The sequence below is a fragment of the Lupinus angustifolius genome, chromosome LG07, assembly GCF_001865875.1.
Source record: "Lupinus angustifolius cultivar Tanjil chromosome LG07, LupAngTanjil_v1.0, whole genome shotgun sequence".
Taxonomy (NCBI): domain Eukaryota; kingdom Viridiplantae; phylum Streptophyta; class Magnoliopsida; order Fabales; family Fabaceae; genus Lupinus; species Lupinus angustifolius.
The window spans coordinates 12,861,954-12,882,620 of NC_032015.1; the positions used below are offsets into that span (position 1 = coordinate 12,861,954).

General features: G+C 33.7%; 2 protein-coding genes across 3 annotated transcripts; one reads left to right on the forward strand and one right to left on the reverse strand.

Annotated features, from left to right (window-relative positions):
* LOC109352410 (guanine nucleotide-binding protein subunit gamma 2-like) lies at positions 7,975 to 11,716 on the forward strand. The gene is made up of 4 exons (XM_019594392.1): positions 7,975 to 8,438; positions 11,124 to 11,176; positions 11,272 to 11,316; positions 11,403 to 11,716. The coding sequence occupies exons 1-4, from the start codon at positions 8,316 to 8,318 to the stop codon at positions 11,485 to 11,487; spliced, it is 306 nt and encodes a 101-aa protein (XP_019449937.1). The 5' UTR covers positions 7,975 to 8,315; the 3' UTR covers positions 11,488 to 11,716.
* Positions 12,318 to 19,365, reverse strand: LOC109352390 (ADP-ribosylation factor-like protein 5). 2 transcript variants are annotated; one of them, XM_019594362.1, is made up of 4 exons: positions 19,111 to 19,365; positions 18,782 to 19,005; positions 14,999 to 15,143; positions 12,318 to 12,709 (listed from the first exon to the last, which is right to left on the reverse strand). In XM_019594362.1, the coding sequence occupies exons 2-4, from the start codon at positions 18,971 to 18,973 to the stop codon at positions 12,495 to 12,497; spliced, it is 552 nt and encodes a 183-aa protein (XP_019449907.1). In that variant the 5' UTR covers positions 18,974 to 19,005; positions 19,111 to 19,365; the 3' UTR covers positions 12,318 to 12,494. The 2 variants fall into 2 exon arrangements, with proteins under 2 accessions (XP_019449907.1, XP_019449908.1); XM_019594363.1 differs by lacking the exon at positions 14,999 to 15,143 and having other exon boundaries at positions 12,318 to 12,854; positions 18,782 to 19,365.

A 20,667-nucleotide genomic window follows, 5' to 3' on the forward strand; every position in this document is an offset into this window, starting at 1 on the left:
TTTCAATGTCTTCTATAATATTTAATCAGGTGATTGTGATAGTTTTTAGTTTGAATGATGCAACTTATGGTTTGTAGTTTATATACTGATGTTTGTGGGATGCAGGTTTTAGTTGAGTTTACATACAGATTGTAATAGTTTTGATTGTACATGCTTAAAGATTTGAGAAAAAAATATACGTTTGTCATTTTGTCATTTTCCAACCTGGACCCGTCTCTATCTTGACCCGTCTTATTTTGGACTCGTCCCTCACGCGCCCCATCGTAATTCGGGATGAATTCAGGTTCAAAAATTGACTCGATCAAAATTTAGGAACGGGTGATGAACATGCTTTACTCGTCCCAACCCGTCTCACGTTCACCCCTAATATTAAGAATGAATATATTTGAGAGAGTACAATTTGATTGATACAACAATGCATTTAATAGAAGAAATTAATCCTAACTCACTAACTTCCCAAAATATCCATACATTCATTATACAAACACATAACTTGTTTGGGAAGTTATGGAGAGTCCTTGGCCCTGTTGGCTTGCAAAGTAGTTTTGGGCTTACTGTGCGAGACTGTGTCAAGTTGATTGTGTCAAGCTGATTGTGCCAAGTTGACCGTGCCTAGTTGTGATCATACTAATGTCTTTAGTTGCGGAGAGCTAATCAGCAATTTGGTGTATAAAAACTACAAGCAATGTTTCAAACAAGTAAAGAGGGTAAGGGGTTATCTTAGCCACATAAACTTGCTAAATATTTTTCCTCCACGGCGATAGGGAGCTAAAAGATCGACTATTTTAATCTCTATTTCAAAAATGGATAATTTTTTATCTAATTGTATAAAGCATTTCAATAATTAAATCACTATTCTAATATGGTTTTCAAATGTGTTTTTAATCTTGTTTGGTTTAGATGAGAAACTACTATTACTAAAGAGTGTTGGAACTTAGATGTGAGATTTACTTCATATTCATTTTAGTAAATTTGGTAACAATTAAGCAAAAAAACAAGTATGATTCTTACACAATATTGGACCTCAAAATCACTAGAAACTAATATTTTATTCAATTTAGCAACTCATGAAATAAAGTTAAAACCCTTACACACAAGATCAATAATTATGACTCACATACACACCTCTATGTCTAGCAATGTATGCATATGAATTAAGTTTAGTGCACACTTCAATTGTATTAGCCACCAATTTCTTGGTTTATACTAATAGCTCTATGTTTAGCAACTACAATGATAAAATTAAGCTATATGAACCGTTAAACATACCTCTATGTGTATTAGTCTATGTCATCTAGTTAGAGAGTTATTCAATGTTTATATGAATCTATGTCTAATAATCATATGAACATAGATACACATTGTGACAATTGAGCATGCATAAAAACTGTGTCTAGCCATATGTAAATGCACTTTTCACAAATAAATGTCACATTTAAGTTAGAAGTACAATCACATGAAGAGTTAGCATATTTAATGTATAAGGTTTCATTTTCAATTTTCAGCATATCAATGAAATTTTGCAATTCACATATTTCCTTTTCATGATCTAAGATTAACCTTTTTCTATTTATGCACTTTTTAGCTAATATTTTAAGTTCTTCATACATTTCAACATAAGCATCATATAGCATGTTATACGTGAGAGATATATCGGAAATTGAACTAGAATCGTATGAGTATACCTCATTAGGCTCATCTTGTTCACTTACCTCATAAGAGTTAGAATTTTGAGCCATTAGACAAATCTTGTGTGATTCTTCATCTTCTGATATGCTTGTTGATGAATTGTCCTTTTTCGGGTTCATCCCAGATGATATATGCCTTCTTAGTTTTGATGTCCCGAGAGTCTTTCTTGCAATCTCGTTGCTTTGAAGGAGGTTTCTTTGATGTTCTCGCCCATTTGTTCATTGAGTGTCAAACGTCTTAATTCTTGCTCACGTTCTTGAAGTTTGCCAAATAGAGTTGTGAGCGTCATTTGTTCCAAGTCCTTTGACTCCATAATGGCAGTCACCTTGGGTTGTCATTTCCTGTCCAGACATCTCCACACTTTAATAGTTAGTTCGTGTTTGGCAAATGATTTATCTAATGCAATGAGATGGTTAATAATATGAGTAAATTGTTTATGTAAATCAGAAATAGACTCATGTGGAAACATGCGAAACAATTCATACTCATGCATCAATGTATTCAATCTAGAACGTTTGATCTCACTAGTGCCTTCATGGATCACTTGTAAAATGTTCCACATTCCTTGGCACTATCAAACTGAGAAACTCTAAAGAACTCAATAAACATCCTCATTCGGATTTTCCAGTAGGTGTACCCCTCGCCACTGAAAATCGGAGGGCAATCAATGGATGCGCCATCACCACTAAACGGGTTAGAAGAGCCCATGGTAAAAAGTGCCTAAGATCAATGATCTAAGCGGCTAAGCTAGCATGATCGTATTAGCTCTGATACCACTTGTTAGGTCTCACGGGGCTCTGCCACTCACCTAGAGGGGGTGAATAGGTGATACGGTACACAATTACCGTCGCTCGATAAACACAAAAATTATACAAATTAACATATTGTTTAATTTATTAAAGACAAACTTAATCGATTAATTCATTTGTTGTTAATCAATTATCTAAATCATTTAATCGATTAACTAGTTCAATTACAACGTAAACAGAATTCTTTCGGTCATCCAAGATTACCAAGATTCAACTAAACTTATATGTAATTATACAAACAATTAAGAACAGTAAATGTACTATATAAAATGTGCAAGTATCAGAGAATTATATGCATGTCAAGTTAAGTAAATCAAGTAATGCGTAAATGTAAAAAGATAAGGGAAAGAAAAGGGTGAGTAATTCAAGTTACAAATTATTGAGAAAATCTAGAGCTCAAACTTTCATATCTTTTAGAAAGATTTTCTAAGTATTCTCAATAATTTGTAACTTGATTTTCTCACCTTCTTCTTCCCTTATCTTTTTACATTTCCGCATTACTTGATTACACTCTGGGGGCATTTGGCTTTCATACTACTTTCATCAACTGGATAAGGGTTATCCTAAACTCTGCTAAGTTATCTATCTCTGTCAATGGTCAGGCTGTGGGTTTCTTTAGTTGCAAGAGAGGGGTTAGACAAGGGGATCCTCTATCACCTTTACTGTTCTTCCTGGCTGAGGATGTTCTAAGCAGGGGAACCTCTAAGCTGTATGAGCAGGGCATAATTAGTTCAATATCTGGTCCTAGAATCAACACTCCAACTCATGTCCTCTATGCAGATGACATCTTGATTTTCTGCAAGGGTATCAAAAAGCAGTTGATGGCTCTAAAGGCTCTTTTCATTGATTATGCAAATGTTTCTGGTCAGTGCCTTAGCCTAAACAAATGCAAGTTCTACTCTTCCCAAGCTTCAGATAGGAAGCTTAGCAACATAAAAAATTGGTTGGGTTTTGATGCTGGTCAACTCCCTTTCACATATTTGGGAGTCCCCCTGTTCAAAGGTAAGCCTAAAGCAATTCATTTACAGTCCATAGCTGATAGAATTGGTAACAAGTTGAGCAAATGGAAAGGATCTATCCTGTCTATAATGGGCAGGGTGGAAATAGTCAAGTCCATCATTCTGAGCATGCTGGGGTATAGTTTTCATGTTTACCTCTGGCCTGCCAATTTGCTTAGGAAGTTGGATGCTACCATCAGAAACTTTATTTGGTCTGGTGATCCAATAGTTAAAAAAATGGTAATTGTTGCCTGGAATAAGGTTTGCACTTCTGTTAAAGATGGAGGTTTGGGTATTAGATCTCTCAAAGAAATGAATCAGGCTGCTATCCTAAAATTGGCTTGGGAGATGAGGGCTTCTAAGGAGGTTTGGGCAGAGTTCTTCAGGAATAGATTTTGCAAGGGGTCTAGGCCTTATATTTCATACATCAAATCCTCTGTTTGGGTTGGAATCAAGAAGTTCTGGAAGATGGTGCAGGATAATTCTATTTGGTTAGTAGGGAATAGTAAGGCAATCAACTTCTGGATGGATAATTGGATTGGCCATTCTCTGGTGGATTACTTAAATATCCCTGCTCATATATCTTCTTCTCTTATGGCTACAGTGGCAGATTTTATTCATGAGTCTTCCTGGATTATTCCTCCTTGGATTGCTAGGTTCCACCCTCGGGTTTGCAACTCTATAACAAGTTTGTCATTCTCTCATAATCAACCAGATAAACTGGCTTGGATTAATGCTACTGATGGAATTCTCACCATGAAAAAGGCTTACATCTTCATCAAACCGCAGACTTCTCAGCAAAATTGGTGTAAGAACATTTGGTCCCCCACAATTCCTCCCTCAAAAGCTTTTGTCACTTGGAGATTGTACAATGATAAAATGCCCACTGATGAGCATTTAAAAGCTAGAGGCTTAGCTCTGGGATCAATTTGTTCCCTCTGCAAGGAAAATGAGGAGTCCTCAGAGCATTTCTTCTTCAGGTGTAGGTTTGCTAGGGCAATCTGGACAGGGCTCCAACATCAAACTAGGTGTAGCCTGGACTCTTGCTCTATTGCCAATCTTCTCATCATCTCGGATTTCTTTAGTCCTTTGACAAAGACAGTTATGATAGCTTGCATTATCAATGCCATAGCTACAATTTGGTACTGCCGAAACCAAGCTAGATTTAATGATTTGGACATTTCCCTCCCTCAAGCCATGGAAAAAATGCACCCTGCATACTAAAAACTCTATAACAGAGTTCCAGTTACTTAAAGCTTTTGGTATAAGAGGCAATTTTAGCAAGGCTCCTAATATCCTAGAGGTAATTTGGAAGACTCCTTCTCTTGGATGGGTGAAAGCTAACTCGGATGGTGCTGCTCATGGTTGTCATGGTCATGCTGGGGGGGGGGATTTTCAGAAACAATGATGGGGAGTTCATGGGTTGCTATGCTTCCTATTTCAATATTCAAAATTCAATCTATGCTGAGTTACTTGCAGCTATAATGGCTGTCATAATAGCCCATGAGAAAGGTTGGAGGTCTATTTGGTTGGAGTGTGATTCTAAGGTGGTGGTGGACATTTTCAATGGTTCCAAATTGGTTCCTTGGCGTCTAAGTAATCTCATGAACAAGTGCAACACTGCCATAACTTCCATGCACTTTATGCCATAACTCACATTTTCAGGCAAGGGAATTCTTGTGCTAATAAGTTTGCCACGTATGGAGTTACTTCTAAGACTGATTCTTGGTGGAATAGTATGCCGAATTTCTTGTATGATGATTTTCATAGAAATAGGAATTTGCTTCCTAATTATAGGTTTCGCAATTTGTAAGCTTTTGGCGTTCGTTTGTAATCCTTTTCTTTCTAATGAAATCTTGGGTGTGGGTTAGCACCTTTGTTTAAAAAAAAAAAACTTGACATGCATATAATTCTCTGATACTTGCATATTTTGTATAGTGCATTTAATGTTCTTAATTGTCTGTATAATTGCATATAAGTTTGGTTGAATCTTGGTAATCTTGGATGGCCGAAAGAATTTTGTTTACGTTGTAATTGAACCAGTTAATCGATTAAGTGGTTTAGATAATCGATTAACAACAAGTGATTTAATCGATTAAGTTTATCTTTAATCAATTAAACAGTATGTTAATTTATATAATTTCTGTATTTATCGAGCGATAATAATTGTGTACCATATCACCTATTCAACCCCCCCTAGGTGAGTGGCAGAGCCCCGTGGGACCTAACAAGCTACAAAGGCTATGTCTAGCCTTGTATTAGTAAGATATATTAACCTATGAGTTTTCTATAGGCGGGAGCATTAGGATAAGGCATGTTGGAATCTTTGTATAAGTATGTACCATTAAGCATAGATCTATTAGATGGCTTACAACCAAGCAATCTTGCATATAAAATGATCTTTAAAGCATATTTTCTTTGATTAATTGAAAGAACTGACTTATGTCTTGCAATTTCTAATCCAAGAAAATATCTTAGATCACCAAGGTCTCTTATTGTGAAGGTATCATCAAGGATATGCTTAAGATGATTAAGGTCCTTAATATGATTGTTAGTGAGGATAATGTCATCAACATAGACAATGACTACAACTATAGAACCTTGAAAAATATGTTTGATGAATAAGGAAAGATCATGTTTGGATTTCTCATAACCATGTTTGATTAGGAAAGCAGATAGCTTAGCAAACCATTGTCTGTTAGCTTGCTTAAGTCCATATAGTGATTTTTGCAACTTACAGATTTGATTTGTTGAAGCAATTTGCAAACCAAGGGCAAAACCATGTAAATTTGTTCTATTAAGTCACCAAGAAGAAATACATTATTGATATCCAATTGTTTAAGATGCAAATGATATATTGAGGCTAAGGCTAAGAGCAACGTCATAGTGCTTATTTTAGCAACTAGAGAGAAATGTTCCATATAATAAACTCCTCCAATTTGAGTATATTCTTTTACTACCAATTTAGCCTTATACCTCTCTGCACTATAGTCGACCTTATATTTAATTTTAAAAACTCACCTTCATTCAATGGGTTTCTTATCATGAGGTGAATCAATAAGAATCCAAGTACAATTTTGCTTAAGAGCATATAGCTTTTTAGGAATTGCGTCTCTCCAATGAGGGTTGGTGATGGCTTGGGATTAAGTTGTGAGTTCTATTTTGGTAGAATTTATTCTTTTCTCTTATGGCAAGGGATGTAGTTCATGTTCAATGCAAATTAATTCTTTTCTTTTGCGGGAGAACACATTTCTCTTCAATATAAAAAAGCAACTAAAAATCTAAAATAATAAAATTGTGTCTAATATTTCAAGTTTGGAGTTTTTATGGTTTAGTAGTTTTACTATTACATAATAAATATTTTTATTTCAATAGTTTAATTCCTTATATACATCTCTTTTATTTAACTTGGAGCAAAATCATATGTTATTATGTATATGATATTATTTTGGAAGATTCATGAGCAAATTAATTTTGATTGATAATCACCTATATGTAAACATCACATTATAAAATATGTGCATAATGTGATGAGACTTTTCCCCCCTCCAAAACATGATATACACATGCACTACTATGGGAATCATAGTAGAAACGTAGAAATAATGTATAAGGAATCAACAAAGTATAAACATACTTTTTATCTTTTTCCTAGTGAGGGAGAAACAACAAAATATTCTATCTAGAATAATCTCCTCCGTCTTTGTAAGATTTGATTAATCTAGTTCCAAAATCAGTCATTCTAGTATATCCTTCGTAAAAGTCATAAGCAAAATCTTCTAAGAAGAACTCCATTCCTATCTTAGAAATGACTTCTTGTGAAATTTTTGAATAAATGGAAATCATATATGAAGAATATTCAATAATTTCATTATCATTATGTTCAACTTTAATTTCTTCCTCAATATACATCACTTGAAATATTTTAATTTTAATCAAGCCACGATAATATTAATTAATGTATGTTGGGGTATTATGTTAAACACATGATAAATAATGTTAAAATACATTGATAAGGATTAATTAAGAGTACTATGAGAATAAATAATATCTTGACCAAATGAAAATGAGAGAGATTGATGATTGAAGAAAAAAAGAGAGAAATTTTCACCAAAAGTGAAGTGCTCTTCTAACTGTAAGTGGGAGGACAAAAAGTTTCTTAGAAGAAGAGAAGGCCAAATATGGGAACTAAAAAATAAATATATCAATTATTAAGTTTTTAAATATTTAATACATTATTATAAATTTTATTTCTGTCAAATCTCAAAATTTGACAAATACAGTGGTACAAAGTGTGATGTAGAAAATGTTCTCCAGAAAGTGAGAGAAAAGAAAGCAAGACAAAAACAAAATATTATCAATTTATTATTTATAATTTTATATAGTGACACTAAATAATAAGAGTTTTTTAATACTATATTGATATTGATGATAGACTATAAAAAACAATTGCACAATGTTGGGACATGTATTTGAAACTAATAATAAAAAATGACAGAGAGTGCAAAAAAGAAAACCAGCTTTCTTCCAACATGACACGACCCCATTAACGACAACAAAGTTTCCTTTTTTCACCATATTCCATTCCCAATAGTTAAAAAAACACACAAAAACCCATTACTCAAACTTCTTCTATCACTTCTTCTCTCTTTCTTCTTTGTCTCTTCTTATACTACAACAATAGATCCAGTTCTCTCTACTTTCATATCCTACACTTCATTGGGTCCCTCAATATCTCTTCAAAAATGGATCTTTTCTGTTAATCTCATCTTTTTCATACTCTTTGTTGTTGTTTTTTGTTCAATTGTGTGCTGAAAATATGCAATCTGGTGAGTACGAATCAGTGAACCAGGTTCAGTCTTTGTCTTCTGCTGATGGCAGAGGAAAGCATAGGATACAAGCTGAACTGAAACGGGTGGAGCAAGAAGCTAAATTTTTTGAGGTACTTAGTGGTAACTTCATTAATTTTTGGAGTGTTCTTCATTGGTGTGAAAATGGGGTGTTGTTCTTTTTTTTTTCATGTCTTTGTTTTCTTATGTGTGTTGATTTGCTTTTTTTTTATTTGGGTATAAATTATGTGTTTTGATTTTTATCTTGGTTTGTATTGCTTTTCCTATTCTGTTTTTAAAAGGACAAATGATAATATGGATTTTTTTTTTGGAATTTTCTTCATTGCTGGTTGTGTTATTTAGAGAAACAATTACTATTTGTGAAAAATATTTTGTTGCCTGTGTTGAAAGAAGTTAATAATTCAGATAATTTTCTGTGTGTTTTTCTGTCATATGGGTTTATGATTTTAGTTTATGGCATTTGGTAAGAAAAGACAATTTGTGATGATAATTGCATATTATTGTGGTCCTGAACCTCCTTGTACGGATTTACCTCCTGAATGTTAAAGGGTGTTGTTTAATTAAATGCATGCTTTCTAGTTATTTCTTTTTTTGTCCTTGAAAAATTTCTGGTAATCACAATGTTTTCTTACCTGAATTTTTTCCACAACTAAGTTAATAATGTTTGGATTATCAATTATGTTTACTGAACAACTGGCATTTTTATCTTTGGAAAAGATACACACTTTTTATGTGAGGAAATAACGAGTCCTCACTTTGGAAACTCGATGTTTCTTTGACTACAATACGCAAATGAGTCGATCTCGGTCTATTGTCTATTTCTCATTGCAGTATTAGGAGTTTCTTAGTTTAGTTGATGTAACGAAACCTGTGTTTGTTTTTTCTCTTTTTTTGTCCTTTCTTATTACAGTTGGATCTTGTGGTTTGGACAACTTCAGTTTTGTTTTTGTAAGAAAATGCCAGAAAGTCTTTTATAGCATTAAGAGGCACAGATCTGTTGTGATGACTAAAGATAGTTTATTTTACCTCTCCTTTTACTAGTAGAAGCTCAATTCAGTAATCAAATTTTTTTATCTGCAATTCAGTAATCAAAGACCATAGTGAAAGAGGTTCAGCCGTGTTTGCTTTTTTAGGTCTCCGATTTCAAGTAAAAAGTCTGTCCATTTTATTTTTGTTGATTTGAATCCATGGTTATTTCACCATTGTGTTTTTTATGCTCGAAAGCAAAATAATTTAAACTATAAAATGAAGTGATGTTATGGAAATAGTTAAGTAGGCAATCATAAATTGAACATGGATTCATAGACCAAATCTCTCTAGGGGACATTAGGGTGCCTTTCTCTAGCATATGGAAAGTGAATATAAACAATTAGAAGGATTTCCAATTTCTTGGGCCTGAATGTCGGCTTCTGTATTTCCTTGAATTTTGTTAAGTGTGGGGCTCTGTTAACTTGCAGTCTTTACGTAATTCGTCAAGGCTTTTCCCTTTCTAGCCTCAAATCCAGGATTTTAAATTACGGTTGTGACCCCACAATCACAGCTTGGAGTGATTGTTGTAACTGCCGCAAATGAGATTTGGCCACATCATGTGATGCTCTCCGCATTTTAAAACCTTTTTGACAACCATTAAGGAAGATGAACTCCATAATATGTCCCGACACTATCGAGTCCCTTTTCTTGGCTTGTATGCTTTGCTTATTGACGGTATGTAGACTATGATTGGGATATTGTTATTCTTTTGGCGTCTCTTCGGCGCCATGCCCATGAGCTTTTTAGTAGTGTTTCTTTGTTAGACTTGTAGAGGGATTGACATCCCATCTATGCAATTATATTTGGCAATTGACATAATTTTCGAACAATGGTTCGGAGATACTTCAGGTTCAGGATGCCACTTCAAATTTTTAGCTGCACACTTTCTAAAACCACTGTCTTTTCTGGCTTCATTTACATGTTTAGAAATTGATAAGTACATGGTTGTATGATTCCATATCCATCACATAGGCAATTTAGTCTGTTGTGGTTAGAAGCAATCATTAATTTGTCGGCCTTAAATCAGTATAGTTTAGGAAAGTATATGAGAAAAATGATAGGGTTGGGTTGAGGGGGGTAAAGGCCCCTATTTATATATGGGTCGGTGAACCATTCCTTCATTGAAAGTTGCGCTGATTGGGTCGATGCTGGTAGAACTGAACCCAACAGGGCAGATCCAGCGGCCTCCAATACCGTTGTAGATCATGCAGGTGGCTGACTTTTTATTTCACTTTGAAGGGGGTTGGAGGATTTGAATTTTTTTTGGACATGCGTCAGAATACTTTGTTTAATGAGGATGTCTTCCTTCTCAGAATGAAAACTTCTTCCTTTACTATATTGTATACCTGCTAGCATTATAGTTTTGATCTTTTCCCATTTGTTAAGTTTATAGGGAAATTAGATTAATGTCCTCGGAACAAAATCGCTTTGCAGCGCATACAAGTTTCTAAATACCATGAGGAACTGGCTTTTGTGTACTGTTCAGGACATATGTGCCTAAAGAGCTTTAAGGGGAGTAAATAGGGCCAGATGAAACGTTAGTTCACGAAATTTGTGTTTATATTTTTCATTATTGTGTTCGACTAAAGTCCTTTTTATACTGCATATGATACTCTTATATGCAGCAGTAATGAGCTTCTCGTGGTGATACTGATTGTGGTTCTTAGCCTCTTTTTTCAATTACTGAGATTTGATTGGACTTGTTTGTGTACATAAAGTGCTTTAATCTTTACTATAAATGAATGCAGGAGGAGCTGGAAAATCTTGAAAAGATGGAGGGAGCATCTGTATTGTGCAAAGAGTAAGCTTAAAAACAAAATCTCTAAAAACAAAATCTATAATCTCTCATCAATATTACTCTAACTTTTAATTTCCATATGGTCCTTGCTTTAACAGAATCCTAACTAATGTGGAAACAAGACCTGATCCATTACTCCCAATGTAAAATCTTTATCTTTTGTTGCAGTCACATATAATTTTCAATTTCTTATCTCTTTTTAACATAAGTTACATGTTTCTGCTGACAGAACAAATGGCCCTTTAAATCCTTTGTGGGATAGATGGTTTGAGGGTCCCAAAGATTCTAAAGGCTGCAGTTGCTGGATCCTCTGATGATCATTGCTGATTTGCAATCATTAATGGATGTTGACATAGGCTTCAAACAACACATTGTCCATGTTTTACTTTTTCTTTTCTCTTACCAATATTGGCCCAGAAAGTTTGTTAGAATTTTGAAACAATGTTGTTATTGCCAAGTTTTTTCATGGAGTGCTTCCTTGTGCAGATGATAATTATAGAGAATACAAAGCTTTAATGTTTCAGGAACTGCTTAATTGAGCAATGTTCAATATTTGTATCATTTTCAGTTTTTAGAGTTTCATTTTCTCTTGCCCTTGCTCCATCCCTTGTCACATTAAGAATAGCTTTAGTTGACCCTTCATAGATTTTACCAGCAAAAGATAGAGTAGCTTTGAGTGTTTAGATTAACTGAAAAATAAATTATTAATTATTTTAATAATGGATTGACTATATGTATAATTGATTAAACATTTATATGGTAAATTACAGTAGGAAAAGATAGGAAAATCATATAGATCTTGATAGTTGGTTTTGTTGGGTTAAGTGAAAAAATATGATTAATTTAAAAACAACGTAACAATTTTTTTAAAATACATTTACAATTTTTGGAAATAATTTCTTGCTTGCTAGTATATGATTGCATGTTTATTCTGCTAAGACCCCAACATAGCTTCTTATACTCAGTTAAGTATAATATTTATACATTGTAAATGTAAAAATTTATACATAATCCATCTATCATTCACTATTTACTTATATTTAAAGTCAATGATATTTTAATATGAATGATACATAATGCTTAATAATATAAAAACTCTTACGCCATGAGTATATACATCCTTTACTCTTTTTGTTTTTTCCAAAAAAATAAAGTAACTTTCATAATTTAATCAAGTTTACCAAACATATCAAATCAAACATGAAATTGCTTTTTTTTCCCTTCATAATTTGATGTGATGATACACATATATTTGTCAATCATCACTTAAACTCAATATATTGAAAATGAATCCCATTCCCTGTTTCAAGCAACCCCAACATCATGTTGATGCTTTTCCAGAAACTCGTGATGCAATCCACCCAAGACCGTCATACAACCCTTCTCCCGAGACGGCGCAGCAAGCTTGTATATGCCAATCATGATTCTTGATGCTGTGAAGAGACAGTGCATCAGTGATCTCAGCAGGAGTCATTGCATCCTTGATATCTTGCTTATTAGCAAAGACAAGAATGACAGAATGTTGCAAATCATCATGTCCTAGCAACCTGAAAAGTTCATCCTTCATAATAGAGATCCTTGCTCTATCACTGCTGTCTATGACCGCAATCACAGCATGAGTTCCTCGGTAATATGTCGCCCAAGATGTCCGGAGTCTTTCTTGTCCGCCAAGGTCCCATACCTGAAATGAGTAAGATTGAAGAATCAACACCTCAGCTTGCAATGAAGTCTAGCATTCAGTATATTCCACACCAAATGTGCTTTAAAAACATATGTGCATATTGTTATGAAAACCATATCCATCCCCTCACCATGAGGTGTAAAGGGTGTGTGGATGAAAGGTAGAAAGAGAATAGGAAGAAGTGATTGATGGTAGGATATGAAAGTTAGAAAGAGAAAGAAACAAATATAAAGTATAGCTGATGGTGTAGGAAAAAAGGTAAGAATACAAGGGTTGTTAAAATGCATGCCCTCTTTGAAACATAAAGATAAGTAGAAACAAAATGTAACATGATATCAACTAGAAAACAAAACTACATAAACAATGATCCTTCTGCTTTCTGCAAAAATAAAGTTTAAATTTGAAAGCTGATCAAAATTTCCCAGGACCATTATTTACTAGTGGAGGAGCTGCCTTTTGGTATATAACTTCCCTCAGACCCTTGGGCAAAGACCCTTTGCAATTTTGACCATGAAAAGCCACTTAAAAAAGATCATGGACAGAACATTGAAAATATGGGATTGGAAATATGGGATTCAAGTGTGGCTTTATTATCCTAAATGGAGACTAGTGTTGGAAGGGAAATATCTAAGATTCTGGTGTTCCTTTCCAATCAAATATGGCAAGAATAACACAAGCAGATCACTGCCACATAGTTTTTGCTTCATATACAACAACCAAGTCTTAGTCTTACTAGGTGGATTTGGCTACATGTATCGAACAGCGTCATAATACTCTCTCATATATTTTGTCAATGGCAACATTTACCTCTAATTCCATATTGTGGTTTTCTATCATATATTTTGCTTCATGCACCCTCTTGCATCATGTGGTTTACATCTTTCTCAAATTCCATAATGTGTTGTATGATTGACCCAACGATACTTAAATCTAGTAACTTCTAGTATGGTGTAATCTCTAATTTTTACTTCTACAGTAGAGTATGTATGCCTTTTGCTAAAGGTTTGTCTTCACATTTCTAACTTCTCATTTGATTCATTTCTTTAGTCTCCAACTAGGACAATATCATCAACAAAAGTATGAATTGTAACACTGGTTCTTGGAATGCTCAATAAGCACATTCAAGACCAATATAAATAGGCAGAGGCTCAATGTTGATCCTCGGTGCAGTCCTAAGGCAATAGAGAAATCTTTTGAGACCTCGTCTCGTGTTCTCACACCAGTCTTACCTCATCATACATATCCTTGTTTTTTCTCAAATGAAGGTTATTTGAACTCCTTTCTTCTCTAGAGCTTTCCACAATACTTCTTTAGACACCTTATTTTCTCCAAATCATTGAAGATCATGTGTAATTCATTTCGGTCTTTTGGCATCTCTCTATCAATCGTCGTAACAAGAATGTAAACTCTTTGGTCTACCTCCCCATCATAAAATAAAATTGGTTTTCAGTAACATTCGTCTCTAGTCTCAACCTTTGCTCAATTATTTTCTCTCATAACTTCATAGTATGGCGCTATGGCTAACGAGTTTAATACCCCTATAACACAATTTTGTATATCTCTCTTGTTATTATAGATAGGAATTAAAATACTTCTTCTCTACTCGCTTGACATCTAAAACCTCATAAACTCATTAAACAACTTTATGAGCCAACTAATGATCTACTCTCTTAGAAACTTCTAAGCCTCAATAGGTATATTGTCCAATCCGAATACTTTAGAAGAAAAAACTTGGGCCCAAATTTGTGAATCATATATATCTTTCCCATATGCACAAACACAAATTACATTCTTTTCCATCCCAACATCAACACTCATCATCATCATCGTTCTAACGATTTTAGAGAACACAGTAAAATCATTTGAACATAAGCTCTGAGAAATTGAATGATCAAAGTCATCAAACAAAAAAATTTATTTTCTCACCATTTCTATTCTGATTGAAGTAAGCTATAGATACTGTGGAAATGAATGAACGTGCATTTTTATCTTTAACACCAACTTTGCACATCTGTGCAGAAAAAACCCAAAGTGATGTCACCCTCAACGAAAAGGTTTCCGAGTATTAGCAAATAAATTAGAAGTATCATGATAGAAACACTAAAATTCAGAATTATATTATAGAAGATGTTGCAAATCATCATGTCCTAGCAACCTGAAAAGTTCATCCTTCATAATAGAGATCCTTGCTCTATCACTGCTGTCTATGACCGCAATCACAGCATGAGTTCCTCGGTAATATGTCGCCCAAGATGTCCGGAGTCTTTCTTGTCCGCCAAGGTCCCATACCTGAAATGAGTAAGATTGAAGAATCAACACCTCAGCTTGCAATGAAGTCTAGCATTCAGTATATTCCACACCAAATGTGCTTTAAAAACATATGTGCATATTGTTATGAAAACCATATCCATCCCCTCACCATGAGGTGTAAAGGGTGTGTGGATGAAAGGTAGAAAGAGAATAGGAAGAAGTGATTGATGGTAGGATATGAAAGTTAGAAAGAGAAAGAAACAAATATAAAGTATAGCTGATGGTGTAGGAAAAAAGGTAAGAATACAAGGGTTGTTAAAATGCATGCCCTCTTTGAAACATAAAGATAAGTAGAAACAAAATGTAACATGATATCAACTAGAAAACAAAACTACATAAACAATGATCCTTCTGCTTTCTGCAAAAATAAAGTTTAAATTTGAAAGCTGATCAAAATTTCCCAGGACCATTATTTACTAGTGGAGGAGCTGCCTTTTGGTATATAACTTCCCTCAGACCCTTGGGCAAAGACCCTTTGCAATTTTGACCATGAAAAGCCACTTAAAAAAGATCATGGACAGAACATTGAAAATATGGGATTGGAAATATGGGATTCAAGTGTGGCTTTATTATCCTAAATGGAGACTAGTGTTGGAAGGGAAATATCTAAGATTCTGGTGTTCCTTTCCAATCAAATATGGCAAGAATAACACAAGCAGATCACTGCCACATAGTTTTTGCTTCATATACAACAACCAAGTCTTAGTCTTACTAGGTGGATTTGGCTACATGTATCGAACAGCGTCATAATACTCTCTCATATATTTTGTCAATGGCAACATTTACCTCTAATTCCATATTGTGGTTTTCTATCATATATTTTGCTTCATGCACCCTCTTGCATCATGTGGTTTACATCTTTCTCAAATTCCATAATGTGTTGTATGATTGACCCAACGATACTTAAATCTAGTAACTTCTAGTATGGTGTAATCTCTAATTTTTACTTCTACAGTAGAGTATGTATGCCTTTTGCTAAAGGTTTGTCTTCACATTTCTAACTTCTCATTTGATTCATTTCTTTAGTCTCCAACTAGGACAATATCATCAACAAAAGTATGAATTGTAACACTGGTTCTTGGAATGCTCAATAAGCACATTCAAGACCAATATAAATAGGCAGAGGCTCAATGTTGATCCTCGGTGCAGTCCTAAGGCAATAGAGAAATCTTTTGAGACCTCGTCTCGTGTTCTCACACCAGTCTTACCTCATCATACATATCCTTGTTTTTTCTCAAATGAAGGTTATTTGAACTCCTTTCTTCTCTAGAGCTTTCCACAATACTTCTTTAGACACCTTATTTTCTCCAAATCATTGAAGATCATGTGTAATTCATTTCGGTCTTTTGGCATCTCTCTATCAATCGTCGTAACAAGAATGTAAACTCTTTGGTCTACCTCCCCATCATAAAATAAAATTGGTTTTCAGTAACATTCGTCTCTAGTCTCAACCTTTGCTCAATTATTTTCTCTCATAACTTCATAGTATGGCGCTATGGCTAACGAGTTTAATACCCCTATAACACAATTTTGTATATCTCTCTTGTTATTATAGATAGGAATTAAAATACTTCTTCTCTACTCGCTTGACATCTAAAACCTCATAAACTCATTAAACAACTTTATGAGCCAACTAATGATCTACTCTCTTAGAAACTTCTAAGCCTCAATAGGTATATTGTCCAATCCGAATACTTTAGAAGAAAAAACTTGGGCCCAAATTTGTGAATCATATATATCTTTCCCATATGCACAAACACAAATTACATTCTTTTCCATCCCAACATCAACACTCATCATCATCATCGTTCTAACGATTTTAGAGAACACAGTAAAATCATTTGAACATAAGCTCTGAGAAATTGAATGATCAAAGTCATCAAACAAAAAAATTTATTTTCTCACCATTTCTATTCTGATTGAAGTAAGCTATAGATACTGTGGAAATGAATGAACGTGCATTTTTATCTTTAACACCAACTTTGCACATCTGTGCAGAAAAAACCCAAAGTGATGTCACCCTCAACGAAAAGGTTTCCGAGTATTAGCAAATAAATTAGAAGTATCATGATAGAAACACTAAAATTCAGAATTATATTATAGAAGATTTTAGAAAGAAATGAGCATTGATGTTCTACGATAACATAGGAATTCCAGAGTTTTTACACTCATAACCAGAGAGAAAGCCTCTCCTCCACAATAACTCCCATTTTCCTTAACTGCTCTCATTTCCCTCCTCTCTTGGCCCCACTCTTTTTCTCCTAGTGTACACCTTCCATATCTTGGACATAGTGTACTCTAGTATCCTATCATATCATTTAACATCAAGCATGATTGGTGAACTAACAAGAAAAATGAACAGGCCACCATCTCTTTTCTTTTCCTTTCCTACTTGTGAACAAGGTTGAATCTTTACATATCAAGATTCAATTTGGTAACTTTCAAAATTGAATGTGAAATTTTCAGGACACTTTGTTCATAATTTTTCTTCAAAATATAATCCCTAAGTTTGTATTCATCTTTAAGGGAACAACAAACAGATATTACTGCAATGTGTAGGTAGGACGAGGAGGAGGGGAAACACAACATAACCATTGTTTTACAGATGAGCTATAAAATGATAGCACAAACTTTACATAGTAACAATTAAGTCTATCACACATCCCATCTCTTTAATTTAACATGAACTGGCAAGCATGGAAAAAGTTTTCCACTTCTCCGCCTTTTCTTATTTAGACATCCCATCAGCAAAAAAACTGAAAGTAAGTGTGATTTGATTAATTCTAGTTCAAAATAGTTTATAATCAAAATCTGCTTTACAGAGCATCTAAAAAATACAACCTTTTCCCGAAATATTAAGCAAATCCAAACATATAACAAGTCACAAGAGTATTTAATCCAAAAAAGTCATGAAGAGAGCACATAAGAAACTACTGGTTCTTAGGTCCCCATGTTAAATGACATCCTTCATGACTTGAAAACCTAGAATCAATATCACACGAAATTCCCACCCTCGATACACGAGATACCTCAATACTCACTCAAACTCTCATTAGCATACATTGTCTAAACAAGGTCTCCAACAACAACAAAACATGACCAAATATCATTTTTTATTTGAACACCAGTGTTGTATATGGTAACCCGTGCAACTACACACTATAAATACTCAAACAACATCCAAATGCACACGGAATAGTACAACAACAACCAAGCCTTTATCCCACTAAATGGGGTTGACTACATGAATCGAATGATGCCATAATGTTCTATCATAAATCATGTTCATTGACAAAGCATTGAACTATGAGTCTTTCTTTATCATTTCTCAGATAGTTTTTTTTGTCTCCCTCTTCCTTTAGAAATTGGACTAGTTTCTATTTGATCTACTCTCCTTACAGGGGTTTCTGCTGATTTCCTTCACAAATTTTCAAACCACAAGGCACGGTTCTACCATCTTTTCTACAATAAAAGTTACTCCAACTTTCTCCCTAATGCATTCATTTCTAATCTTATATTGTCTAGCATATTCAATCATCCAACGCAACATTTTCATCTAGTACACAAAAATTATTTTCAAATCTAAAAAAGCCATTTCTATAAAGTGATTAACTGACCTCGAATCTTATATTCTTATAGACAAGCTCTTCCACATTGCTACCAACAGTGGGGTTAGTGGTGACAACCTCACCCAGATGCAATTTATAGAGAGTGGTGGTCTTTCCAGCATTATCCAACCCAACAACCACGATCTTATACTCCTTTGCAGAGAACAACATGAACCAAAATCTAGATATCATTGCCCCCATATTCCTCTCTCACCAAGAAAACCAAGTCACCTGAAGAATCAGAAATCAAACAAGTTAGTGAATTCGGAAACTAACCCAATAATTGGGAACCAAAAGGGTATCTGTAATCCGATTTTGGATGAAAAAAGCATAAAGCTTTGGATCGATTCAAGGGTTAAGTTTTTTTAGATCGATGAATTTGTGAGAACGTAGAGATGGGGGGAAATTATCGAAATTTAGGACTAAAATGAGAACAAAAGTGGTTTGGTGTGATAGAAATTATGGTGAATGGAATTGTTTGAATCAGAGTTCAGATTTGTGAAAGAGTTCTCGAGTTTTACTTTTTTCATTTGTTTCTTTTTGTTTGGTTGATAAAGGTTTGGGCTTGTAAAAAGATAGGAAAATAATGTCTAAGCGGTTACAATCCTAAATATTCAGGAATTGAACCCTAGAAAATAATATATGTTAAATTATATTTTAGGTTTGGAGTTTGAAAACATGAAAGTTTTATTATTTCTATTAGATTTGTCGTTGCTTTTGGTTATAAAAATTGAATTTATTCTCACAATTATAATTATATGCGACTCTTTAGTTATGTAAGTTGTTTTAGTAGAAAGTTAAAAAATTTCAACTATAAAATAAATGTGTTTATAAGGTAGTTTACTTTCTAAAGAGGTAGACATGATTAATTTAATATCTTACATAATTTCTTTTCCTATAACACAAGAAAAGTTAGTCTTCTTTACTCTTTATGGATAATTACTTATTTGATTTGAAATTTTAATGTTCGAAAACTTGAATAAAAATGTTTAGCATGCTTAGAATTGATATACACTCATTTTATGAAGCATAATAGTCAAATATATTAATAATTAGTATACCTTACAATTAATAGTGTACCAAGTATATTAATAATTAAAGGTTCCTTTATATTAGCATGAAATCTGGACGATTTTGCTCCAAAAAAAGGTTTCAACTACAAATACAAGCAAATTCTTTATATTAGCATGAAATCTGCACTTAAGATGCTATATAAGTTGTCTACCAATTTTATTTTATACAATTTAAGAAGTAAGGATATATTACTAACTAGATGATGTTATTATGATAATTAAGCATATAAGAATGTCATGTTAAACATTTTAATATTATTTCATAATGTTTAGTGTACTAGTCTTTTGCCAAGTTTCTAGATATAGCTTATTTATCTAATTATGTATATAAATTATGTTTTAAATTTTGGAGTATGTATATTAATTTCTTAGGAAAAATGCTATTTGAAAAAACAAACTGTCAATCCGAACCAAAAGTTTATGGATGGTTCGATTCTTATATTTAATTTCAACGTTAAATGAACTAAACCGAATAATGTCCTTCTATTAGGTTCAGTCCATGAAATGCACAAAAAAAATACTAAACCATTATGTATAATAAAAATGTTTAGCATACTTTTAAATAAACGAGTCTGGTGACCCAATACCATGAACCACTCAAATTAACTCAAATTATTAGTGGCTGGTGGCTAGTCTTTTTTCATTTTCGCTTTTCATTGTCTTAAGAGCTTAATGGTAAATAATGTTATAATTATGCTGTATGAGAACTTGTACTGAATTTATCGAGATGTCTTGTTGTCTAGTAACTTCCTTTTAAATGTGCCTACATGAATCAATGGAGATCAACCAAGCTTTAGAGAAATGTGCTCAGTGAAATTGTGA